Source organism: Balaenoptera borealis (assembly GCF_965194805.1).
Source record: "Balaenoptera borealis genome assembly, chromosome: 1".
Lineage (NCBI taxonomy): Eukaryota > Metazoa > Chordata > Mammalia > Artiodactyla > Balaenopteridae > Balaenoptera > Balaenoptera borealis.
This window is the reverse complement of record NC_138860.1, coordinates 55870699-55898273: the sequence shown is the minus strand read 5'-3', so window position 1 is coordinate 55898273 and position 27575 is coordinate 55870699. Positions and strand designations below refer to the sequence as shown.

General features: G+C 39.8%; 1 protein-coding gene across 2 annotated transcripts in view; it reads right to left on the bottom strand.

Annotated features, from left to right (window-relative positions):
- The window catches only part of MRPS14 (mitochondrial ribosomal protein S14), a 28744-nt gene extending 16445 nt beyond the window's left edge, over positions 1-12299 (bottom strand). The window contains exon 1 of one of the 2 annotated variants that reach the window (XM_082404186.1): positions 12160-12299. In XM_082404186.1, the coding sequence (XP_082260312.1) occupies positions 12160-12204 (45 nt within the window). In that variant the 5' untranslated portion in view covers positions 12205-12299. Of the gene's footprint in view, positions 1-11389; positions 11473-12159 lie in introns of those variants that run through there. The other variant, XM_082404185.1, reaches the window with a different exon arrangement.
- Positions 12300-27575: the final 15276 nt, after the last annotated feature.

The window sequence follows — 27575 nt, the reverse complement described above, 5'->3', positions numbered from 1 at the left end:
TTACAAGGGTCCCAGTTGAGAATTTAGAAGAAGATAAAGCAGTTACTTTTTCCTCCCCACAGATGCATCATGATTTATTATCCTGTGACCTACTGGTGGACAGCTAGACCATACCTCACCAGTTATCATTATAAACAATGCTGCAATGAATAATGTCTTATGTAAATCATTTCATATATATTTCTATGTATCAGTAGGATAAATTCTTGGAAGCAGAACTGCTGGGTCAAAGCATTATTTCAAAATGATAATTTGAAATTATCATTGACCTAATATTTCTTAGCATGAGTTGGCCAGTAATAAAATAGTAGGCTCCTCATTGTCACATGTTTACATGGTGAGAGTTTACAATTCTTACTGACAGTACAGGCACAGAGAGTATAGGCCACTAGAAACTCTAGTCTCTCCCAAACCAGAGCAAATATTATATGTTCGTTAAATTGCAGCTATAGAGACAGTTACAGAAAGATAGAGAAGATGAAAAGGCAGAGGGCTATGTACCAGATGAAGGAACAAGAAAAAACCCCAGAAAAACAACTAAATGAAGTGGAGATAGGCAACCTTCCAGAAAAAGAATTCAGAATAATGATAGTGAAGATGATCCAGGACCTCGGAATAAGAATGGAGGCAAAGATTGAGAAGATGCAAGAAATGATTAACAAAGACCTAGAAGAATTAAAGAACAAACAAACAGAGATGACCAATACAATAACTGAAATGAAAACTACACTAGAAGGAATCAATAGCAGAATAACTGAGGCAGAAGAACGGATAAGTGACCTGGAAGACAGAATGGTGGAATTCACTGCTGCGGAACAGACTAAAGAAAAAAGAATGAAAAGAAATGAAGACAGCCTAAGAGACCTCTGGGACGACATTAAACGCAACAACATTCGCATTATAGGGGTCCCAGAAGGAGAAGAGAGAAAGGACCAGAGAAAATATTTGAAGAGATTACAGTCGAAAACTTCCCTAAAATGGGAAAGGAAATAGCCACCCAAGTCCAGGAAGCGCAGAGAGTCACATACAGAATAAACCCAAGGAGAAACACACCGAGACACATAGTAATCAAAGTGGCAAAAATTAAAGACAAAGAAAAATTATTGAAAGCAGCAAGGGAAAAACGACAAATAACATACAAGGGAACTCCCATAAGGTTAACAGCTGATTTCTCAGCAGAAACTCTGCAAGCCAGAAGGGAGTGGCATGATATACTTAAAGTGATGAAAGGGAAGAACCTACAACCAAGATTACTCTACCCGGCAAGGATCTCATTTAGATTTGATGGAGAAATCAAAAGCTTTACAGACAAGCAAAAGCTAAGAGAATTCAGCACCACCAAACCAGCTCTACAACAAATGCTAAAGGAACTTCTCTAAGTGGGAAACACAAGAGAAGAAACGGACCTACAAAAACAAACCCAAAACAATTAAGAAAATGTTCATAGGAACACACATATTGATAATTACCTTAAACGTGAATGGATTAAATGCCCCAACCAAAAGACACAGACTGGCTGAATGGATACAAAAACAAGACCCATATATATGCTGTCTACAAGAGACCCACTTTAGACCTAGGGACACATACAGACTGAAAGTGAGGGGATGGAAAAAGATATTCCATGCAAATGGAAATCAAAAGAAAGCTGGAGTAGCTATACTCATATCAGATAAAATAGACTTTAAAATAAAGAATGTTACAAGAGACAAGGAAGGACACTACATAATGATCCAGGGATCAATCCAAGAAGAAGATATAACAATTATAAATATATATGCACCCAACATAGGAGCACCTCAATACATAAGGCAACTGCTTACAGCTATAAAAGAGGAAATCGACAGTAACACAATAATAGTGGGGGACTTTAACACTTCACTTACACCAATGGACAGATCATCCAAAATGAAAATAAATAAGGAAACAGAAGCTTTAAATGACACAATAGACCAGATAGATTTAATTGATATATATAGGACATTCCATCCAAAAACAGCAGATTACACGTTCTTCTCAAGTGCGCACGGAACATTCTCCAGGATAGATCACATCTTGGGTCACAAATCAAGCCTCAGTAAATTTAAGAAAATTGAAATCATATCAAGCATCTTTTCTGACCACGACGCTATGAGATTAGAAATGAATTACAGGGAAAAAAACGTAAAAAAGACAAACACATGGAGGCTAAACAATACGTTACTAAATAACCAAGAGATCACTGAAGAAATCAAAGAGGAAATAAAAAAAATACCTAGAGACAAATGACAATGAAAACACGACCACCCAAAACCTATGGGATGCAGCAAAAGCGGTTCTAAGAGGGAAGTTTATAGCTATACAAGCCTACCTAAAGAAACAAGAAAAATCTCAAGTAAACAATCTAACCTTACACCTAAAGAAACTAGAGAAAGAAGAACAAACAAAACCCAAAGTTAGCAGAAGGAAAGAAATCATAAAGATCAGAGCAGAAATAAATGAAATAGAAACAAAGAAAACAATAGCAAAGATCAATAAAACTAAAAGTTGGTTCTTTGAGAAGATAAACAAAATTGATAAGCCATTAGCCAGACTCGTCAAGAAAAAGAGGGAGAGGACTCAAATCAATAAAATCAGAAATGAAAAAGGAGAAGTTACAACAGACACCGCAGAAATACAAAGCATCCTAAGAGACTACTAAAAGCAACTCTATGCCAATAAAATGGACAACCTGGAAGAAATGGACACATTCTTAGAAAGGTATAACCTTCCAAGACTGAATCAGGAAGAAACAGAAAATATGAACAGACCAATCACAAGTAATGAAATTGAAACTGTGATTAAAAATCTTCCAACAAACAAAAGTCCAGGACCAGATGGCTTCACAGGTGAATTCTATCAAACATTTAGAGAAGAGCTAACACCTATCCTTCTCAAACTCTTCCAAAAAATTGCAGAGGAAGGAACACTCCCAAACTCATTCTATGAGGCCACCATCACCCTGATACCAAAACCAGACAAAGACACTACAAAAAAAGAAAATTACAGACCAATATCACTGATGAATATAGATGCAAAAATCCTCAACAAAATACTAGCAAACAGAATCCAACAACACATTAAAAGGATCATACACCACGATCAAGTGGGATTTATCCCAGGGATGCAAGGATTCTTCAATATACGCAAATCAATCAATGTGATACACCATATTAACAAATTGAAGAATAAAAACCATATGATCATCTCAATAGATGCAGAAAAAGCTTTTGACAAAATTCAACACCCATTTCTGATAAAAACTCTCCAGAAAGTGGGCATAGAGGGAACCTACCTCAACATAATAAAGGCCATATACTACAAACCCACAGCAAACATCATTCTCAATGGTGAAAAACTGAAAGCATTTCCTCTAAGATCAGGAACGAGACAAGGATGTCCACTCTCACCACTATTATTCAACATAGTTCTGGAAGTCCTAGCCACGGCAATCAGAGAAGAAAAAGAAATAAAAGGAATACAAATTGGAAAAGAAGAAGTAAAACTGTCACTGTTTGCGGATGACATGATACTATACATAGAGAATCCTAAAACTGCCACCAGAAAACTGCTAGAGCTAATTAATGAATATGGTAAAGTTGCAGGATACAAAATTAATGCACAGAAATCTCTTGCATTCCTATACACTAATGATGAAAAATCTGAAAGAGAAATTATGGAAACACTCCCATTTACCATTGCAACAAAAAGAATAAAATACCTAGGAATAAACCTACCTAGGGAGACAAAAGACCTGTATGCAGAAAACTATAAGACACTGATGAAAGAAATTAAAGATGATACCAACAGATGGAGAGATATACCATGTTCTTGGATTGGAAGAATCAACGTTGTGAAAATGAGTATACTACCCAAAGCAATCTACAGATTCAATGCAATCCCTATCAAATTACCAATGGCATTTTTTACGGAGCTAGAACAAATCATCTTAAAATTTGTATGGAGACACAAAAGACCCCGAATAGCCAAAGCAGTCTTGAGGCAAAAAAATGGAGCTGGAGGAATCAGACTCCCTGACTTCAGACTATACTACAAATCTACAGTAATCAAGACAATATGGTACTGGCACAAAAACAGAAACATAGATCAATGGAACAAGATAGAAAGCCCAGAGATAAACCCAGGCACCTATGGTCAACTAATCTATGACAAAGGAGGCAAAGATATACAGTGGAGAAAAGACAGTCTCTTCAATAAGTGGTGCTGGGAAAACTGGACAGCTACATGTAAAAGAATGAAATTAGAATACTCCCTAACACCATACACAAAAATAAACTCAAAATGGATTAGAGACCTAAATATAAGACTGGACACTATAAAACTCTTAGAGGAAAACATAGGAAGAACACTCTTTGACATAAATCACAGCAAGATCTTTTTTGATCCACCTCCTAGAGTAATGGAAATAAAAACAAAAATAAACAAGTGGGACCTAATGAAACTTCAAAGCTTTTGCACAGCAAAGGAAAACATAAACAAGACGAAAAGACAACCCTCAGAATGGGAGAAAATATTTGCAAATGAATCAACGGACAAAGGATTAATCTCCAAAATATATAAACAGCTCATTCAGCTCAATATCAAAGAAACAAACACCCCAATCCAAAAATGGGCAGAAGACCTAAATAGACATTTCTCCAAAGAAGACATACAGACGGCCACGAAGCACATGAAAAGATGCTCAACATCACTAATTATTAGAGAAATGCAAATCAAAACTACAATGAGGTATCACCTCACTCCTGTTAGAAGGGGCATCATCAGAAAATCTACAAACAACAAATGCTGGAGAGGGTGTGGAGAAAAGGGAACCCTCTTGCACTGTTGGTGCGAATGTAAATTGATACAGCCACTATGGAGGACAGTATGGAGGTTCCTTAAAAAACTAAAAATAGAATTATCATATGACCCAGCAATCCCACTACTGGGCATATACCCAGAGAAAACCGTAATTCAAAAAGACACATGCACCCGAATGTTCATTGCAGCACTATTTACAATAGCCAGGTCATGGAAGCAACTTAAATGCCCATCAACAGATGAATGGATAAAGAAGTTGTGGTACATATATACAATGGAATATTACTCAGCCATAAAAAGGAACGAAATTGAGTCATTTGTTGAGACGTGGATGGATCTAGAGACTATCATACAGAGTGAAGTAAGTCAGAAAGAGAAAAACAAATATCGTATATTAATGCATGTATGTGGAACCTAGAAAAATGGTACAGATGAGCCAGTTTGCAGGGCAGAAGTTGAGACACAGATGTAGAGAATGGACATATGGACACCAAGGGGGGAAAACTGCGGTGAGGTGGGGACGGTGGTGTGCTGAATCGGGCGATTGGGATTGACATGTATACACTGATGTGTATAAAATTGATGCCTAATAAGAACCTGCAGTATAAAAAAAACAAACAAAACAACTAATACTAAACTTTCATTGGGTTATTTGTATGGAAATATGTTAATATAAATGTTTCAGACATTACATGAAATTTCTAAAAATCTTATATTTGTATTTGTATGGAAATATGTATGGAAATATGTTAATATAAATGTTTCAGACATTACATGAAATTTCTAAAAATCTTATATTTGTATTTGTATGGAAATATGTATGGAAATATGTTAATATAAATGTTTCAGACATTACATGAAATTTCTAAAAATCTTATATTTGTATTTGTATGGAAATATGTATGGAAATATGTTAATATAAATGTTTCAGACATTACATGAAATTTCTAAAAATCTTACATGTTCTGGTATAATGTTATAAGTAATAATCCTAGTTATTACTTTAAAATGTATATCTCAGAAATAACTAATTTTCTTGTCAACTGCATTATTATGAACTTTCATCAAATCTTTAACCGTGGTCATTTTTAAGTCTTTTGTCATTTACAGACAGTTCTGGGTGTACTCTGATGATTTTGCAAATATGTCCCTATAAAAGGGTTTCATCTTCAAGAAATTCATGGAAAAGACTCTGACAAGTACAGGTTTCTGGTAACTGACTGTACTGCTGAACTGAATGAATAAGCATTTTCAGAACTCTAATGAAAAACTGATGAACTCATAAAAGTGCTAACAAAATATCAAGATGAAAAAAAAATTAATTACATGGGACTGAGTGAACTGATGAGGATGAGTATAATTTCTGTGACTTTCTGTCTGAATTAAAAAAAAAAAAAATCCCACAAGGACTCAGAGGCAAAGAATATACAAATCAATTTTCACTGCAAAGTAAAGGAGCTGTTACAGTGGAGGATTACTGGACTGAATGTCAATATTATGACATAGTATGAGTGTGTTTCATGTTTGGTAATTGCAATCATTGTTGCTTTTGTTGTGGTCATCTATGTACAATGCCTGGTGTCAGTCTATTTATCTCTTGTAAAAATAAAATACAGTGTGTGTGTGTGAAAAAAAAAAAAAAAAACAAACCATAAGAAGAAATCAAATTTAACAAGCTAGATAAAAACAAGATCACCAGATAAATTCAAATAAGAAACATTAATTTAGTGTAAAAGTGGTAAAATTTTGCTGAAACTAAGTAGCCAATGTTGGATTTAATTACAATTTATACATGTAATTATAAAAGCATAAGATGCTTTTATGTATTTTATGTCTCAATTGTTGACCTAAATATTTGATTTTGAGCATGATGGACAGTCCTTTGATTCACAATCATTATCATTACCATAATTTTTCCTTCCGTCAGGTTACTCAGTTGAAACCATCAGTTGATTATTTTAATTGGTCCAACTCATCTAAAAATGGTTTTCTCCAAGATATAATATTGATAATTATTTTTTTAAAAAGCTCCTAACAAAAGTCCTTCATGGAGAATATTTGCAAGCTGATATGTCATATAAACACACACACACAAACACATCTGTCAATAATCTGAAAAAAGTGACTGCTTTGCCTAGCTTCTTTTGAGTTCAACCTATGATACCAAGAGACCTGTAATGACTCAGTTTTCTCTCTACTTTCCTCTATTTGAACTATTGTAAAGCTTCATTTATACCGGTGCCATGATTCATTTGGCTTTCACTTTGCATGAGTGCATCATTTGTGTATTAAGTCAGCCAGCTCAGTTCTTTTTTCATCAGCCTGTGACAATTAAAGTAGCATGGTTATTTTTATGATGGAAAGTCAAAATTAATTTATTAAATAAAGACATAAATCTCAAAAAAAAAAAAAAAGAAAGTTGGATCATCACAGGCCATTAAGACTTTTGCATTTTAAGTTATATTTCTTTTTGTTTGTTTTCCATGCCTCTAAACCCAATTTGTCTTCTTTTTCCCCTTTGCTGTCATAATTTATTCAACAGTAGATATTAAGTTTCTTACAGCATTTCCTTTACAGTAGGTTGAACTCTTAAGGCTTTTGTCATTTTAAGCCACTATTTAAAAACAAAAAAAGATGTAAAGTCTCTAAAACAGTTTAAGAGGGTTTGTAAATTGATACAGCCACTATGGAGAACAGTATGGAGGTTCCTTAAAAAACTAAAAACAGAACTACCATACGACCCAGCAATCCCACTACTGGGCATATACCCTGAGAAAACCATAATTCAGAAAGAGTCATGTACCACAATGTTCATTGCAGCTCTATTTACAATAGCCAGGCCATGGAAGCAACCTAAGTGTCCATCGACAGATGAATGGATAAAGAAGATGTGGCACATATATACAACGGAATATTACTCAGCCATAAAAAGAAACGAAATTGAGTTATTTGCAGTGAGGTGGATGGACCTAGAGACTGTCATACAGAGTGAAGTAAGTCAGAAAGAGAAAAACAAATACTGTATGCTAACAAATATATATGGAATCTAAAAAAAAAAAGGTTCTGAAGAACCTAGGGGCAGGACAGGAATAAAAACACAGATGTAGAGAATGGACTTGAGGACATGGGGAGGAGGAAGGGTATGTTGGGACGAAGTGAGAGAGTGGCATGGACATATATACACTACCAAATGTAAAATAGATAGCTAGTGGGAAGCAGCCGCATAGCACAGGGAGATCAGCTCGGTGCTTTGTGTCCACCTAGAGGGGTGGGATAGGGAGGGTGGGAGGGAGACGCAAGAGGGAGGAGATATGGGAATATATGTATGCCTATGGCTGATTTACTTTGTTTTACAGCAGCAACTAACACAACATTGTAAAGCAATTATAGTCCAATAAAGATGCTAAAAAATAAATAAATAAATAAAACAGTTTAAGAAAAACACCTTGAAGAATTTGACTTCAGTAGCTTTTACTTTGACAGGATTTTCTTAGCATCTGCTAAAAGAGTTTAACAAACAGTATCTCTATTGTGAGCTAAATTAATTTCTAATAAGGGGGCAGGAAGTGTTTAATGACTGAAATATGAAAGGGATACTTAAAAAATATATATATATATATAAATTGCAGCTATAGAAAATAATGATGGTCTCTTATAACTGCTGTTTTAGAAACAAATATGTACAGCATTATACAGAATATAAAGCTGAAAATGAGAATACTAGATTAGAAAGAAAATGTTTTTTCAATCTATTAACAAAAGATAAACTGAGCATCTTCAATGCTTCGAAGTCTCATGGGGAAATACAACAACTCTAAAATCTGCTTTTTGGAAATAAGACAGCATGAAGGAAATTTCAATATCGATTTGACACAACTGAGTCAAATGAACACGTGGTCACTGTGGCTGGAAATGAGCATCATGGAAAGGAAGGGGGAGAAGGTGAAGTTTTTCCAAACCAAAAGAGGAAATGATTGTATGGAAATATGTTAATATAAATGTTTCAGACATTACATGAAATTTCTAAAAATCTTATATGTTCTGGTATAATGTTATGTCATAATTCTATTATTACTTTAAAATGTATATCTCAGAAATAAAAAAAAAAGAGGAAATGAACAAGATATAGTGGTAAGGTCTGAGGAGATCATTTTGGTTGAAAAAAACAATTCACATTAAGGGTCAATGCAAGGTTTGTTTTTATCTATGCAATTGAAAGTTAAAGAGAATTAGAAAACAAAATTAAACATTTTTCCCCTCAATTCTTTTCCAGACTATTCCTAATCAACATCCTCTCTACCATCTCCTAATAGGTTTCTACTTATTTAAGAAAACAAAATAAAACACCTTTCATTCTTTCTGCACAACTTTTTTTCTGACTATAAAAGCAATACATTTTTAAAATAAACATTTATTGGTCTATTATAGTAATTTCTTCTGTAAATAGTGTATGTCCTTTGCCCACATTTCTATTGTCAGTATTTTCTTACCAGTTTATAACAGTGCTTTATATATTAAGATTGCATTCTGTTCTGTACTTATCCTATCCTGCCCCTCTCTCTCACTCCTCTTCACCTCCTAAAACTCTTCCATTGGGCCCTCTTCAACTCATGGTCTACCATTGTCGAAATTTTCTAAATCCTCAATTCCTTAACATCTCCTTCAGATATTTGCTCTAGAGAATCTTGAATCCCAGATAGTTTCCCCGTAGCTCTTTTTTTCTCCCACGAGTGGGAGAAAGCTTCCTTGCTCTTTGCTGCCGCTTCCAGACTGTCCCTCCTTCCTGAAAGGAAGCTTCGGCTCTCGTGCCATTGGGTAATACTCCCACCACCCGTCACCACTGCCCCCACCATTCCCTTTCGTTTTTCACTCACTGTAAATGCTGGCTCACTGTCGCTCTCTCCAATACTCTTCCTGTCTTAACTCCTGGTGACCTCAACACACATGAAATTACACTGTGATCTCTCCATTCCTTGAACTCTTTTCCTCCAGTGATTTTTGTCCTCCACTCTTCTTTACCTATTCACTTCCACGCCCTAGGTCTTTTATTACCAGTAGGTGCAAGCCCTCCATTGTCTCAGCTGTGTGTATCTCTTTCTCTATCACTTCTTTCTAGCTTTCTCCTTCTAACACCTAATAACAGCTCCTCTGAGACTTTTAATCCATTGTTCCTACCAGCTTTTCACTGTCTCTCAGCTTTTGATTTCCTATCTCCCGCTTACCCAGCCTGAGTAAGCCTGAATTCCGTGGTCCGTAAATACAATGTCGTCTTTCATACACCCTCAACTCCCTGGTCCCTCTCTCACTTCACTGTACTGGCTCTAATTCTTGCCACTATTCTTCCGATCTACTCTTGACTATTTTACACCATCTTGCCTTTCCTCAAATCTCTGACACCTGCTCCCACATCCCCACGTTTAGCTGATGACTTCAATTTCTCTTTAATTATGAAATTAAAAGCACCTGTAATCAGATATAGAGAACAGACTTCTGGTTGCCAAGGGGGAGGGACAGATGGGGGTTTGGGATTAGCAGATGCAAACTATTATATAGAATGGATAAACAAAAAGGTCCTACTGAATAACACAGGGAACTATATTCAATATCCTATAATAAACCATAATGGAAAAGAATATGAAAAAAAATGTATGTATAACTGAATCACTTTGCTGTACAGCAGAAATTGACACAACATTGTAAATCAACTATACTTCAATTAAAATAAATTTTAAAAAAGCATCTGTAATCACATGTACTACACTCCATCCTGTTATTAAAGATCTTCTCTGTCCAATACAGTAGCCACTAACCACACACAGCTAGTGAGCGCTTGAAATGTAACGAAACGTAATTCCTAATTTTATTTAATTTTAATTAATTAAAAAATTTAAACTGAAGCAAGATAAACATTAACTTTAGTGTTTTGGTAGGACTACATTTTCCATTTTTTTAAAAAAATAAATTTATTTTTTAAAATTTATTTTTGGCTGCATTGGGTCTTCATTGCAGTGGCTTCTCTTGTTGCAGAGCATGGGCTCTAGGTGCCCAGGCTTCAGGAGTCGTGGCTTGCGGGCTCTAGAGCACAGGCTCAATAGTTGTGGTGCATAGGCTTAGTTGCTCTGCGGCATGTGGGATCTTCCTGGACCAGGGCTCGAACCCATGTCCCCTGCGTTGGCAGGCAGATTCTTAACCACTGCACCACCAGGGAAGCGCCTACATTTTCCATTTTAATGGTGGAAAATTTAGCATCCAAACTAAGATGTGCTTTAAGTGTAAAATACAAACCTGATTTTGAAGATCTAGTATGAGAAAAGAATGTAAATATCTTACACATCACGTTTATAAGATTACATGTTGAAATATTTTTGACACACCTAGTTAAATAAAATATTTTAATAAAATTAATTTCATCTGCTTTTTACTTTTTTTAATGTGGCCACTTAGAAACTTTTAAGTTACATATGTGGTTGGCATTTTATTTCTACTGGACAACGCTATTACAGATTAACTATGTTCCTAAGACCAAACAATTGAACACGAAACTCATCACCTCTTGCCTACACAGGGGTACAGCTCCAGCAATTCTTCCCTCTCCTACATCATCCATTTTCCCCACTTTACAGAATCTTTCCCTTTAACACAAAAACATGCAGTTACTCCTGTCACGTTAAAAAAAAAAATAACACATAACACCCACTCTTAACCCACCTCCTCTCCAGCTATTGACCCATTTTTCTGCTCCCCTTTGCGGCAAAACGTTTTCAAAGGCTTGTCTATATTCGTAGTCTCCAATTTCTTTCCTCCTATTCCGTCGTGAACGCTATCGCACCCACCACGCCATCGAAACGGCTATGATCGAGGTCCCAACAATTTCCACTCTGCTAAACCCAACAGGCAATTCTCAGCTCTTCTTTTAATTGACTTTGAGGAGAGAGTTGCCCGCTCGCTGCTCCTGGAGCGCTTCCGGGCCACCACGCTCTCCTCCCTCGCTCTGCTTCTTTCAAGTCTCCTTTGCTCGGCTCTCTTAACATTGAAGGCTCTGGGGCCTCATTCCTCGGACACCTTCTCTCCCCACCTACACTCCTTATAAATTGGCGTCAACCTGTAGCTTTCAATGCCAGTCAGCTCTAAGCTTACGAATACCAAATTTACATCTGCAGCTCGGCCCCTCCCTGAAGCAGGCCGGAGAAGGAAAGTGGGCAGAGGGAAAACCCTGAGACGGGTCTGCACTGGGCACTACAGCTGGCAGAATAGTGGGGGACCCGTGGGTTTGGAGGTTCAGAGGAGAGGGGGAGGAGGGTATAAGGGCGTGGCCCAGACCTGCCGGACTGTCCGCAGCAGAGCGCCGAGCGTGGAGGCCGCCATGCTGTCCGCCGCAAATGTCAAACCGCTGCAACTTTATTGACGCTGACGGATACAGCGAGGACACGAGGGGCGGGACCTGGGCCGCAGGGGGCGGGGCGGCAGGCGGGTCTTTAGCGTACAGGAAGTAGGGGGTAGTTAATTGCATGTACGTTCTCGCGGTATTCAACGGAATATGGGCAAATTAACTATGTGGGAGCGGAGCTGTGATACTGATAGTGGAGTCTGACGGTCCTTACCTGTTCCTCGTTTCCTGAGCGCTTTACACGCCTCTTAAATTACCTTTGTCCCCACCCACCTCCTTTTCCGCCCTCCCCTACCTACCAGTTCATTGTTACCAATTTCTCTTTCCCCAAATTCTTCTCGCTCAACCTACTTGTCCTGTATCCTCCATTAGTTTAGGATGCTACTTGCCAGAAACCTACAAGTATGGACAGCTCCTCCTTCTCTGTCCTCCTTCCTGTGGATTTTGCAAATCTCTCCTTCTCTCTGCTATAAAGGTCATAGTGATCATGTTGAGAATGGCAATGCTATAGTTCCGATTTGTATGTCTAGGTTTTAAAAAATATATATTTAAAAATATGTATATTGTGTATTGGAGCTTTAGATGAAAAGCGCTTAAAATATTTTGGGTTTTTTTTCGGGGGCGGGGCTTGGGTGGGGAGCATTGCCATTTAAAAATTGCTGTTTTCAGTCTGTAGTACAGGGTACTTTCAGTTCATCTTCATAGCAAATGTCCTTGGTCTGGAATGAACCCTTTGTGGGGCCCCTTTACTTTGTGTGGATGTAAGGCAAGTACCACCCACCTACCATCCCGGTAGAAGAGTATCAAGGAGTATATATTAGGTTGGCAAAGACCTGTATTTTAGATGTGCTGATTGATGAAGTGAGGAGATGCCCCTGTGTGCCATTTGCATCTACATTATTGGACAGCAGTCTTCTGGGAAGGGAAGCTGAGTGCAGACTCCTTTCTCTAGAGAGAGATTCAAGTTTATTGGAACATGTGTAATGAACTGGGGAGGGACTGATTGAGGCCAGCTGGCAGGAAAGGACAGCATAAGCCCCTGTCATGGTAGAATCAGAAAATTCCTGGACCAGTGTCAGGCAGGCATCTAGTCCTAATTCTAGCCCATGTAATACCTCTGCACAGTTGAGGGTTATCTTCTGCAATTGTATTCTATTACAAGTTAATCACTAAAGAGATGTTACCTATAAGTTTAAATTATACGTAATGGTGCATTTCTAGGAACCCTGCCTCCTAGGTAATGAGCATTAAGCTAAAATACCTTTATTTAACTCATGGGAAACATCCTGACCAGGCCCACCTGTGAATGGCTGCAGGAAGGAAGAAATTAACTCATCCCCTCCGGAGTCTGGCCGGAACCAAGTCTTTACCCCCTCCCCTTTTAGTATAAAAGAAGCCTGAATTCTAACTCTGGGAAGGTGGTTCTTTGGGACACTAGTCCACCATTGTCTCTGTCTGCCGGCTTTCCGAATAAAGTCACTATTCCTTGTCCCAACAACTTGTCTCTTGATTTATTGGCCTGTCGTGTGGTGGGCAGTATGAGCTTAGACTCGGTAACACAATTAGCTCACAAAGTAGGTGAGTCAGCTTTATACACAGCAGCCTTTTGTTTTCTTTCTGTAAAACTAGTTCTGAAAGCATCTTTAAACAGCGTTGTAACTTTAAAAAAATTGTGGTAAAATATACATAACATAAAATTTACCATCTTAACCATTTTTAAGTGTACAGTTCAGTGGCATTACGTACATTCACGCTGTTGTACAACCATCACCACCATCAATCTCCAGAACGTCTTTATCTTCCCAACTGAAACTCTGTACCCATTAATCTGTAAGTTCCCCTTCTGCCTGCGTCCCAGCCCCTGGCAACCACCATTCTGCTTTCTGTCTCTATGAATTTGACTACTCTCTATATATCTTTTATAAGTGGAATCATACACTTGTTCTTCTGTGTCTGGCTTCTTTCACTTAACATAACGTCTTCAAGTTTCATCCTTGTTGTAGCATGCTTCAATACATCCTTACTTTTTATGACTGAATAATACTCCATTGTGTGGATGTACAACATTTTGTTTCTTTATTCATCTGTCGATAGACACTTGTTTTGCTTCTACCTTTTGGCTATTGTGAATAATGCTACTATGAATATGTATGTACAAATATCTTAAACAGTATTAGTATGTTTTTTAGGCTGTTTTTCTTTGAAGAGATTAAAGCAATTTAATGGCTGGTAAGATAGGAAGCTCTGAGATGGTAAGAGAAGACTCCAGGATCTTCTTTAATTAATTGTGTTCGTTTTGTAAAACAGCCCAAGAATTTTCCCCCAATGCACCCTCCTCCATTAGTGTGTGGGGAAGCCTGGCAAAGCGTAAAGAAGAATCACTTTACCTTGTGTTCTCCCAAAAAAGTCTATGATTCTCCCTGGCCATTTGATGGAAAGTGGGGAAGGCTGTTGGCCTTACTGTCCTGGAATTCTAAGATCAGGAGAAACATGAGCATTCATTCATTTATTCATTCAAGAAACATGTATTAAATGCCTGTCATGTACCATGGTGCATGTGTGTGAGGCGCAGTGACAGAAAGAAATCCCTGCCCTTCTGATGCAGTTGGGCATTATTTAGATGTAGGTGGAGATATTCAGCATTGCCAGGTATGTTGCCTTTGGTTTTTCAGATAGTCCTTCCCTTGGAGGCTTAAAGGTTTTTTTTTTGGGTAGACAGATTAAAAGTTAATTGTTAAACATTTTGAGATTTGATTGTGAGAGACTGTTGTAGTTACCATATTGATTCTTGGTATAATAAAATAAGAGGAACCATTGTATAGGTGATGAAATCGAGGCACAGAGAGGTTAGATGACTTGCCAAGCTCACAGAACTAGTCCCAGACCAAGACCTACAGCCTTAATCCCCGCTCAACACTGTCCTCTGGAGAAGCAACAGCTCCAGGACAGCTCCTGACTGCTGTCATGGGATCCTTACTTACAAAACATACCAATTGGCAAAAGTATAGGTTTCTTGCCATTTCAATAAAAACCCTCAATGCAAATTTTCTTAAAATACTACTAAAATGTATATAAAAGATTAAGTGGGATGGGAAAGAGGTAGAAAGCTGTGAAATTTTCAAAGAGGAAAAATAATGAATAGTCTTGCTCTACCAGATTATAAAATGCCATATATTATAAAGCCATAGTGATTGAACTAGTGTGATACTGATGCCAAAATCAACAGACAGGTATATGAACTAGATTAGTTAGGTCAGAAAGAAACCCCAGTGTAATTACAATTTGTTATATCTTAAAGGAAGCATAAGATCACTGAACAAGTGGTACTGGAACAATTGGTTAAAGAACTGGGAAAAACTGTTTTAATTATATCTTTACTTCTTACCATTTATCAAAATAAATTTTAGATAAAGAGTTAAATGCTAACAATGCCTTGAAAAAGAAGAAAAGATAGGTGAACAAATTTTATTTAATTTATTATTATTTTTTTAAATTTTGTTTTATTTTTCTATATATAGCAGGTTCTTATTAGGTGAACATATTTTAAAACTTAAATCCCAGTAGGCAAGTCTCAGAATGTCTAATAACATTACAAGTATCCAACCTCATTAGTTTCCAAGAGAATGCAAATTAAAACAATGACAATTTAACCTAGCAAATTAACAAAGGTTAAAAAAAAAGTTTGGTGTTGTTATGGGTATAGGGAAATGGGAGATTTCATCTAGTGGCAGAAAAATAAATTGGTATAACTTGTCTACAAAGCAATTTGGCAAGGTTCTTTTCAAAGTTTTTATCTATTGACCTAGTTATGGCACTTTTAGGAATCTATACCAAGGAAATACTGGGAAACTCTAAAATTTATATACAAGGACACATACCCTGGGATTATTATTATTATTTATAATAGGAACAAATAAATAACTTAAAAGTCTAACAGTAGGGGGAGAGCTAAATGAATTAAGAAATAACATGTTATAATTCTAGTTTAAAAAATCTGATGGGTTCCAAAATTTAAATATATATATTTAAAGATACAGGTATATTTGTAGGTTAGATAGACAGATAGAAAAAAATGAAGAAGGAAATACACTCAGATACTGAGAGTAATAGGTTGAGTGACCAGATTACTGGTGATATTTATGTTTTAAAATTTTTTTCAATTTCCTTATCACGTATAGATTTTACTTTTAGACTCACAAAAATGTTGAAGTTGATTTAAAAATATTAACTGGAATTTCCCTGGTGGTCCAGTTTTAAAACTCTGTGCTCCCGATGCAGGGGGCCCGGGTTCAATTTCTGGTCAGGGAACTAGATCCCGCATGCCACAACTAAGAGCCCGCATGCCACAACTAAGAGCCCGCATGCCACAACTAAAGATCCTGCATGCCACAACGAAGATCTCACGTGCAGCAACGAAGATCCCGCATGCAGCAACTAAGACCCGGTGCAGCCAAGAAGAAAAAAAAAATTAACCTGTTCTTGTCTTTTTATGCCTCTGTTATTTCACCTAAAATATTTGAAAAATGTGTTTCTCAGAGGGCATGAAGGAAAAGGTCACGACCTGGCCCCAGTCAATAGCCTATGCTAACCCTTGGGGACAGGCACAGTCAGAACCCTGGACAAAGCAGGAAGAAATGAAGAATCCAGGGATGCTTGCTGCCTTCCTATTTAGTACTAGTCATTCACTCTCCCTTTGGGTTTCATGTCTCTGGCTCCTCTGTGTCTACCATCAAATAAGTTGTTCCTTTGGTGTCTAGTCTATACCTAAGACAGGACTGATCATGTCCTTTGCCTCTCTGTTTTGGGGGAGGATTATTTAATTACTCCTTTTTATTGTTTTGTAAATGGTAAATAACAGGGTTAACCTGGCTGCAGCCCTTCAAGTCGCAGAGTAAGAATATTGACTTGGTGATATGCCTGTCTATGCCTGTCCCTAGAGACCTTGTCTGGCCCGGGCTGACTCAGCAACTTCCTAGGACCTGAATACCCTCCCTGCTTTACCCCTGCAGTTCTTCCCATCCACGATGTTCCCCCGGAGGGGCCTCCAGGGCCAGGCCTCCCCCACGTGGAAAGCTGGATATGGTTTGACTCAAAAGAACCAGACTTCTTGGGCTTGTGGTGGTCTGTGTGTGGGGACAGACAAGAGGAAAAACAAAGAGGAGGAAGGTGGGAGAGGAGAAAAAGAACATGTTGGAGGGAGAGAGAAAGGCACAGACACACACAGACACACACGGACACACACACAAGCATTTTCAGCCCTGGCTCTGAAATAGTGTGTATGGATAGTCTGCCTTCATTAAACACCACCAGCTGAAAAGTAATCCTATTGCTGTACAAGCTTGGCCCTGGAGTGTGGTGGCCTTAGCACTTCTTTCTAGAAGCAGCTGCCGTGGCCCCGGCCTGGAAGTCTCCTCCTAGAGCTGTGTGTAGTTCATGGAATTGAACACAACGTGGCAGTAGCGGCACATCTGAGCTCCAACACCTGCCAGCAAGCTGTGCCCCCCACACGCCTGTCCTCCAAGTAAGTTGATGACAGGTTGCCTATCATCAGGTACGACCTGTGTTTGCCACTGAGTTTGCCTCTTTTGTAGGACTCAAGAGCAGGACAGGCTACATGATTTGTAGGGCTCAGTGCAAAATTAAAATGTAGGGCCCTTTGTTCATAAAGCAGGAAAAAGCTGCTGTTAAAGGTAGTAAAATATCAAGTGGAGCTCAGGTGCAGTGAGATAGCCCCTCGGGCTTACTTCAGGCACATCTCACTTCTTGCTCTGGGTCGTCTCTGAGGTTGATGTGGGACACCTGAGGAACCAAGGGGCAGCTCAGCACCCACACATGCACGGCCACCAAGTGCAGGGCTGTGGATGCCCTTGGGAAACCCTGAACCAACCGGCAGTGGAAGCCTACGGATAATGTGCTTCCTGTGACTCCTGGAAGGTCTCAGCGATAGAAACACCTGTCACCAATGCAGTAACACATCCTTGTGTTGCCTTTTCCCCCTTTCTTGGTCACCATCCTCACCCCTCACTCCTGCTCCCTGGGGTTGCTGCCCAGATCAACTACTTGCACGTAAACCTCTGTCACGGAGTCTGCTTCTGCAGGTGGTGGGTGCGTAGGGGAACTCAGGCTAAGACAAAAATATCGCATCCAACAGATCGTCCAAATCTTGCTGATTCTACTTCGAATTGTCTTTTTCGTTTTCCCCTCTCCTACTCCTGCTCCTTTGGTCAGACCCTCTTTATCTCTGCCCGAACTAGTATTAAGTGTATTCCTAATTGCTCTTTTTTCCTCCTTTTTAAAACGTAACCCATCTCCTTCCCCTGCAAGACCTCCACGCTTTTCTGCTGCTAGAGTGAACTTTCTAAAACACTGCAACGACTCACTTTTGGTAGCTCCCTTTCTCCTGCAAAACGAAGTCCAGCCCTCTGCAACTCCCTTTCTATCCCCACAAGAGCCCCTAGCCACACCAGATTACGCCCTTCCAAGGTTCCCCTTGGTGGCTCTTCCTCATGAAGACTTTATTTCAGGCAACCTTTCCATCCAGTTCTGTTTAGTTCACCAAATGCTTAACTGAATGCCAGGCACACAGTAGTTTCTGCCATTCGAGAGGTGAGGAGCCCACGACAAGATGGATGGGTTGGGGGGAGATGCTACACGTTACTGGGGTTAGCACAGGACATGTCACGTGTGGACACAATCCCACGTAAAGGCTTTTAGCTAGTCCACCCCAGTGGAGAGGACTGAAAATACTTTTTCACCAGGCCAGAACCACTGCTGGGGTTTTGGTAAGGAGATAGGAAATTTTGCGTTCGTAGAACTTGAGATCTTGTGGAAAAACAAGGCTCTGAGCTGGGGCAAATATATGAAAAGCCTTTTTATTTTTACATTAATCATAAAGACTGATATCTAAATAAAGGCGATGCGATCACTATCTTGCACATTTTAAGTTAATAGTAGCGGATGTGGTACTCAGTTTCCACTTACCATCCCTGACTCAAAAAAATATGTTACATTTTCTTCCCAGCAGTTCCAAGGAGATGCTTGCATATTTGTTTTGATTTGTTGCAGATAATATGCATACAAAGAGGCTTTTCTTTTCTGAGTCTCATGTTCCATCCCCATATTCGGTATCTTCCTGACTCGAGGACTTCGAATTGTTGATTTTCCACTTCCCTCGTTCTGCCTGCAGGCCGCTGGATACGGTGTGCAGGTTGGCACTGGCTAAGGAGGTGACGGCCCCCTGGTTTTGCCAGGCCTGGCTCCCTGGCTCGTAGCTGCATTGCTTTTCTTTAATTCTGCTATGATTCAGAGATGTCAAGTAAGTTGGTGCTTGAGATAGATATGGTTTAAGGTAATCTTATTTAACCAATGAGACACAGCTCAGCAGGTCATTCCCAACCCTTCCATCCAGGTCCCAGGATTTACAACCTCAGTCATGGCCTTGGTATCTGCATGCAGAAGCACCTACTACCAACTCCTCTTTTGATCTTAGCTTCCTACCTCCTTCCTCTTGGGCTAATTCCCCATTCCAAGGACCTGGTTTACTTTTCTTCATTGTATTCATTTCCTGTGGCTGCCACAACAAATTGCCCCAAACTGGGTGACTTAAAACAATAGAAATTTATTCTCTCACAGGTCTGGAGGCCAGAAGTCCAAAACCAAATGTCAGGAGGGCCACACTCCCTCAAAGGGCTCTAGGGGAGGCTCCTTCCTCCTCTGGCTTCTGGTGACCCCTGGCGCTCCTTGGTTTGCAGCATCATTATTCCAACCTCTGCTCCTTGCTGTCTTTCCTGTGTGGTCTTTGCGCACTCTCTGCCTCTTATGAGAACATTCTCATTTGAATGTAGGTCGTTTGAATGGTCTCATCTCAGCCCTGAACCTTAATTACATCTGCAAAGACCCTATTTTCAAATACAGTCACATTCTGAGGTTTTGGGTCGACATGAATTTTGGGGGGGACACTATTCAACCCACTACACTCATCAGCTTTATCAAGATGGCAGTGCAGCACGTCTACTTCTAATGCTCTTTCCAGTCTCATTTCCAAGTTCCTCTTTTCCTATCTGACTCCGTTAGGAGTGACTCGTAGTTTGTGCACTGCAGATTCAGCCATCCTGACTTTCTAAAGAGATATCCAAAGGTAAGCACCTATTTACTAGAATTTCTCACGGGGAGAAGTCAAGGTTAGGGAGGGTGGGACTGATAGACTCACATATAGCTCTTTCAATACCGTACTTGGTTGACATGTTTTATTAATTTGTATTAATTTCCCCTACTTATTTGAAGTTCCTGAAGGCAACACGTTGTTTTCAACTTAATACCCAAGTTCCTAGCAGAATGTCTAGTAATGTAGTAGGTGTTCATAAATATTTGTTGGATCGAAATTATTCATACTCTTATATTTGACCATGTCCTAACCAGACACTGTCAGTCTGAATGGGAAAGGACTGGACTGGCACAAAATTCTCCCTTCATGGTTCGTGGGATTCCCTTCAAGTTCAGCCTCTATGAATACAACTTGCTGGCCTAGTATTTTAGCAAAAAGTGCCCTTCTGTCTCTCCCTTTCCAGGCATGGCGAAGACCATGCTTGCAGTGCTGATGGGGTAACCTAGACGTTTAGTTTCTTCTGGAGAAGAACCAGAGTTGCCTCAGAGGACGATGGGGGAGTAAAGGGCTCTCATGGCCTTCTCTAAAACACAGTCATAAAGCATGTGCCTTGTCCCCTGGCAAGAAAGTAAAGATGAGCCTTGGCCCCCTTATTCCTAGGATCAAGCATGTTGCCCTGCCTAACACCAGACCCAACAAACCCTGGATAATGATGCCAATGTTTATTCATCTGGCTGAAACCCAAGCACATGTAGTCACTCTGCTATCCCCTGGAATGCCCAAGAGAGCCTGGCCTGCTACCTGGAGAGACAGGACCCCCAGGGTTACCTGGCCTTCGTGGATTCCAGACCTCTTGCCTCAGTGGAATTCCAGGAGGGCTACAACATTCTCTTTCCCTGTGGCCTCCTTGCCCAAGGCCATGGTCCTCTTTTTTTTTTTTTTTTAATTTTTATTGGAGTATAGTGGATTTACAATGTTGTGTTAGTTTCTGCTGTACAGCAAAGTGAATCAGCTATATGTGTACATATACCCACTCTTTTTTATATTCTCTCCCCATATAGGTCATTGCAGAGTATTGAGTAGAGTTCCCTATGCTATAAGTAGGTCCTTATTAGTTATCTATTTTATATATAGTAGAGTATATATGTTAATCCCAATATCCCAATTTATCCCTCCCCCTGCCCTTTCCCCCCGGCGTGGTCCTCTTGATTGTCAAGCTGATTCTCTTGCTCACTCCTGCCTCTCCAGCTGTGTGGGTGCCTCCTTCTCCTCTTACCAGAGGAAAGTCTACACTTACTCTGAGGTTTTGGATCCAACTCAGGGACCTCCAAGGCACTCTCCTCCAGCTGCTTGTGGCCCAGGCTGAAACAAAATGTTTCGTGTGGTTTCAGGGATAAGGTCACACTCATTTTCTTTTGCAGCGTTCTTAATAGATTTTCATTTGGGGGAATAAACAGTTGATAGGAAAGCAACTTCTTTCTTTAGCATTGTTTCCCCTTTTCTTTTTTTTTCTTTCTCTTCTTCCTAAGTTTTCTAAATTTCAAACCCTGATGAAAAGGCAAAATATTAACCGTTTAGCTGAAATGCATTGCTTTTGGTAGCTATAGGGACAAAAATACCAAAGAGTCAGAAGTTAGTGGGATTCAAGGGTAGAAAACCTCTGCAAAGCCACAGGGTGAGTCCTGATGATGCCAGCACAAGGCAGAGGTCCCCTTTTCTGGAGAAGATACATGGTGTGAGTCTGCAGACCACCCAGCAGCCCGGAGCAGAAGTGTGTATCGTGTCCTCATGTCCATGGTCCACGCTGGGGCCTGGGAAGGAGCAAGAGGAGAGCACACTCACTTTACATGTCTGTCCAACAGCCCTCTCCATGGCTTTCTCCCAGAAACCCACAATCCTTAAGTCCTCTGCCATCCCTCACCTCCAGGCTAACATAGTTAGACTAAGAAAAATGTTCCTGGATATACCTTGTCTTCTGCTGAGTTTATCAGTTGTCAGGAAAACTGGGTGAATTTGGATTTTGTCCTGATTTATTTTAGAAAAGGAAATTAAAATTGTGTTTCTACAAAACAGAAACAGACTCACAGACACAGAAAATAAACTTATGGTTACCAAAGGGGAAGGAGGGAGGGCTAAATTAGAAGTTTGGGATTAACAGATACACACTACTATACACAGAATAGATAAAAAACAAGGTCCTGCTGTAGAGCACAGGGAACTATATTCAGTATCTTGTAATAACCTATAAGAGAGAATAATCTGAAAAAGAATATATATATATATATATATATATATATATATATATATATATATATATATATATCTGGATCACTTTGCTGTACACTAGAAACTAACACAACATTGTAAATCAACTACACTTCAATAAAAATTAACAAAACCAAATTACCACCCAAAAATTATATTTCTAGATGTGTTTTTCATTCTCTGCTCTTTGCCATCATAAATAGCTAATACAATCTTTGGTGTTATTCACTACTTGTTTTATGTCTAGTCTCTCTGAGGGTAGGATTCATGTCATAACACTTTCCTGGATTTCTCACAATGCGCAGCATATAATGGGCATTCAGTCCTCAGTAAATACTTTTTCGTCAAGTAATTAAATTACTGGATTGAGTTTGACTTGCTGGACATCTGCTTTCAGGGTTCCACTTGGGGCTTTGTCTTTTTCTTTCTTGGGTGTAATTCATGGTGAGGAAGCACCCTCGATGTCTCTGCTCAGGGAAGAGAAGAGAGAAAAAAAGTACAATGGTAATTACCTAAATTACTACATCTCCATAGGATTCAGGCTGTAGGGTCATTAGTATCCTATACAGCGCTGAGAATGTAGTGTATATTCCCTAAAAGACACATGAAGAACATAAACTGCCATTCATTCATTTACTTCTTTCATAGAACCACAGGGCAGTACTTCACTAATATTGATTCACTTCTACTACAGGGAGAGCTAATCTGTCTTTCTTTCTAGAAATGTAAACTCCAGAGGGCGGTGATGATGATGAATCTAGTTTGTTCAATTCTATATCCCCATCTCCTAGAACAGTCCCTAGTACATATCATGCATTCAATAAATATTTGAATGAATGGAGTTCAGGTTATATTCGGTATACCCTTACAGATTATATTAATCAGCAGAGACTAGACTTGTCCTCTCATACATTTGAGGTCTGACTCAGGCCGAGAGTCTCCCACTCTGATTTGATCTGGGATTCGGTACAAAACCTCAGCCTCATGCTTCCAGCAACCACAAGGGTCTGCTTCTGGAAGAGAAGGAGCATTTGCAGTCATGAAGGGGAGTGGCTGTCCAGTAGGAAAAGTTGATGTAATGAAGATGGAAGAACAGGCCCGCACACGTGGCCACTTCCCTGTAGAATATGATTGTCTGTGTGGGACAGCCGTGGTTACCACAGAAGCCTCTTGCAGGATTCTCTTTCTGCCTTTTGCTTCATTTAGTTATCCTTTACCCCTCAATAGTAATAGGTTGGGTTTTGATTCATGTTGATTCTAATATGGAGGAAGAATCAAAGAGGATTGGCACCAACTAGTCCTTGTTGGTCATATTTGGATTAATTGATCTTGGTGATAATTATTTCCTCTGAGAAGACTCAGACTTCTCAGATACAGACATGAATTTGTTCATCTTGTAATGCTCTAACAAGGCCCGAAAAGCATTAGCTCTATTTTTTTGGATGGTGACACCAAAGCATGGACACTGACCTGAGGCCAGTAAAGCCAGTCCTGCCCTTGTGGTCCTTTATGCCAATCCCCAGGCCCTCCTGAGCTCCTATTGCCAGAAAGCAGTAGGCCCTTGGCTTGCTGCTATTATCTGATGGAGACAGTAATGTGCTCTGTGATTCTAATATTATCTTGTTTTTTTTACGACTTATGTTTCTTACCACTGGAATAAAAGCTGAGGCAAAAGTGATCATCTATAAAGTTCCTTGAATTTAGGATCTGCTCAATTCTACAGGGAAACAGAAGGAAATAGGGAAAATGAACTGATGGATATTATGTAGCTTTAAAAAGTTTAAAAATAATCAGGGGTCTCTGGCCCATACACTGGGGGCAAGCTCAAGATGCTTTGCCCTTAGTCTTCAGTCCTGAGTCAGATTATATTCCATTGTAGGTCATTGCAAGATACTGAATAGTTTCCTGTGCAATACAGTAAATCCTTGCTGCTTATTGATTTTATGTGTAGTAGTTTGTATCTGTTAATCCCATATTCCTAATTTACTTCTCCCCCTCTCCCGTTCCCTTTTGGTAACCGTAGTCTATTTTCTATGTCTAGAGTCTATTTCTGTTTTTTGTTGTTGTTTGTTTTTTAATTGGGGTATAGTTGCTTTACAGTGTTGTGTTAGTTTCTGCTGTGAAGTGAATCAGCTATGAGTGTACATATATCCCCTCCTCTTGGACCCCCCCACCCCATCCCACCCCTCTAGGTCACCACAGAGCACCGAGCTGAGCTCCCTGCACTGTACAGCAGATTCCCACTAGCTATCTGCTTTACACATGGTAAAGTATATATGTCAATTCCAATCTACCAATTCATCCCACCCCTCTCCCCCTGCCCTGTGTCCACACATCCATTCTCTATTCATTTATATTATTTTTAGATTCCACATATAAGTGATATCATATAGTATTTGTCTTTCTCTGTCTGACTTAACTTCACTAAGTATAATATTCTCTAGGTTCATCCGTGTTGCTGCAAATGGCAATATTTCATTCTTTTTTATGACTGAGTAGTATTCTACTATTAGATTCCATAATATTCCATATACATACTACATCTTTTTAAACCAATCATCTGTTGATGGGCACTTGGGTTTTTTCCATGTCTTGGCTATTGTAAATAATATTGCTATGAACATTGGGGTGCATGTAACTTTTTCAATTAGAGTTTTCGCTTTTTTCTGGATATATACCCAGGAGTGGGATTGCTGGGTCATAAGATACCTCTATTTTTAGTTTTTTAAGGAACCTCCACACTGTTTTCCATGGTGGCTACACCAATTGACATTCCCACCAACAGTGTTGGAGGGTTCCCCTTTCTCCACACCCTCTCCAGAATTTATTGTTTGCAGACTTTTTGATGATATTCATTCTGACTGGTGCGAGTTGATATCTCATTGCGGTTTTGAGTTGCATTTCTCTAATGATTATTGATGTTGAGCATCTTTTTAAGTGCCTGTTGGCTCTCTGTATGTCTTCTTTGGAGAAATGTCTGTTTAGGTCTTCTGCCCATTTTTTGATTGGGTTGTTTATTTTTTTGCAATTGAGTTGTATGAGCTGTGTGTATATTTTGGATAATAACCTCTTGTCAGTTGCATCGTTTGCAAATATTTTCTCCCATTTTTATTTTGTTGATGGTTTCTTTTGCTGTGCAAAAGTTTTTAAGTTTGATTTGGCCACATTTGTTTATTTTTGCTTTTATTTCTTTTGCCTCAACAAGGCGCATCCTGAGGACACTTAAAGGGATCAGCCACAGGCTTCTTGTGCTTCAGAGAATCAGCTACTCAGGCTCTGGCTTTTGCATCCCTCAGAGGTGGCCTCTCTCCTTAAAAGACTTCTCTGCCTGTTCACTCACCTTCCCCTAGAAGTGAAACTGGGGACTGGGAAGAGAGTTGACCAAAAGCTTGGAACAAAGAGCCTCCTATTCAACTGGGCTTACCTTGCTCTTTCTTCCCTATTCTCCCCAACCAGACTTTCGAGCACAGAGTTCTCAGGGCCAGCCCACTTCCCAGAGGGCAGCAGAACTGTCCAGCTCATCTCCCAGTCAAGACTCTGCAGCTTCTGGCTTCTGTCAGTGGCTGGAACCTTAGGGCTTTCTGAAAGCAACCGCACAATGTGTGTCTGCAAAGTGTTTATGCCAAGTGCGTCTCATGCAGACATTCACAAACACACTGCCAGTTGCTAACCATCATGGGTACTCTTTCCATTGGTCTGAATTGCTGTTCATTTTTTCCAATCTACACGGAGAGACATATCCTTCTGTGACATGCATGCTCCCTAATATGCGCTGCCCACCAAGACATCTGCTGAGGCGCCTTCCTGGACATTCAGGTTCACAGATGCACCATACACCCTGATGCCTTCTGCAAAGATCCAGCTCACCTTCCTCTCCCTCTGTGGTTATGTTTAGCCAGACCCTTAGTCTGTAATTGTTTTTGAAGCCTAGCTTCAAATCTCTCCCCAGGGTTTCCCTGGTGGCGCAGTTGTTGAGAATCTGCCTGCCAATGCAGGGGACACGGGTTCAAGCCCTGGTCTGGGAAGATCCCAAATGCAGCGGAGCAGCTGGGCCGGTGAGCCACAATTACTGAGCCTGCGCGTCTGGAGCCTGTGCTCCACAACAAGAGAGGCCACGATAGTGAGAGGCCCGCGCACCGCGATGAAGAGTGGCCCCCACTTGCCACAACTGGAGAAAGCCCTCGCACAGAAACGAAGACCCAACACAGCCAAAAATAAATAAATAAATAAATAAATTTAAAAAAAACAGGAAGTATGAAGATTTTCAAAAAAAAAAAAAAAACTCTCCCCAAACCACAGTGGTATGGTAGAAGGTACAGCTGCCAGGGTTTAGAAGAGTCATGGTGCCTGTCTTCCCTTGTCTCAGGTCATCTTCTTCTTCTTCTGGAACACTGTAATGGAAAGGAGGACAGACATTTTGTCTGCACTTGTCTGATGGCTCCTTCTGGAACATAAACTAACACATGGCTCATGTGGCGCCAAAGAGGCTATCACGGAGGCTATTGGATGCACTGTGGTTGGTTTTGGAGTTGGCTAGACTGGGAGGATTCCTGGGGCATGGTTTTTGTCCTTTGTCTTTGCTGAGGGTCTGGCTATAAGAACCAACGAAAAATAATGATGGCCTTTGAAAGTCTGGGTTGTACTCTTCAGCTTACTCAAGTCAGTGGTGACTTGGGTTAGATGACATATTGTTTAATAAATATATTCTTAACGGGCCACTCTCCACTTCCTGTCTCCGAGTCTTGACCATGTGGATCAAGATTTTGGACCCTTCACCTACCGATGTTTCTCCATTTCCCTGCAGGGCTGGGAGGCTCAGTCAGGTACAGCCAGAACATATACACGGTCACCACCACTAATCACAAAGGCTCTGGATAAAGAGTCAACTTCTTTGCCTTGCATTCAAGGACCTCCAAAATCTGGCTTCTATTACCACTCCAATGTACTACTCCCTTATTTGAACTCTTGTTTTGATCAAAA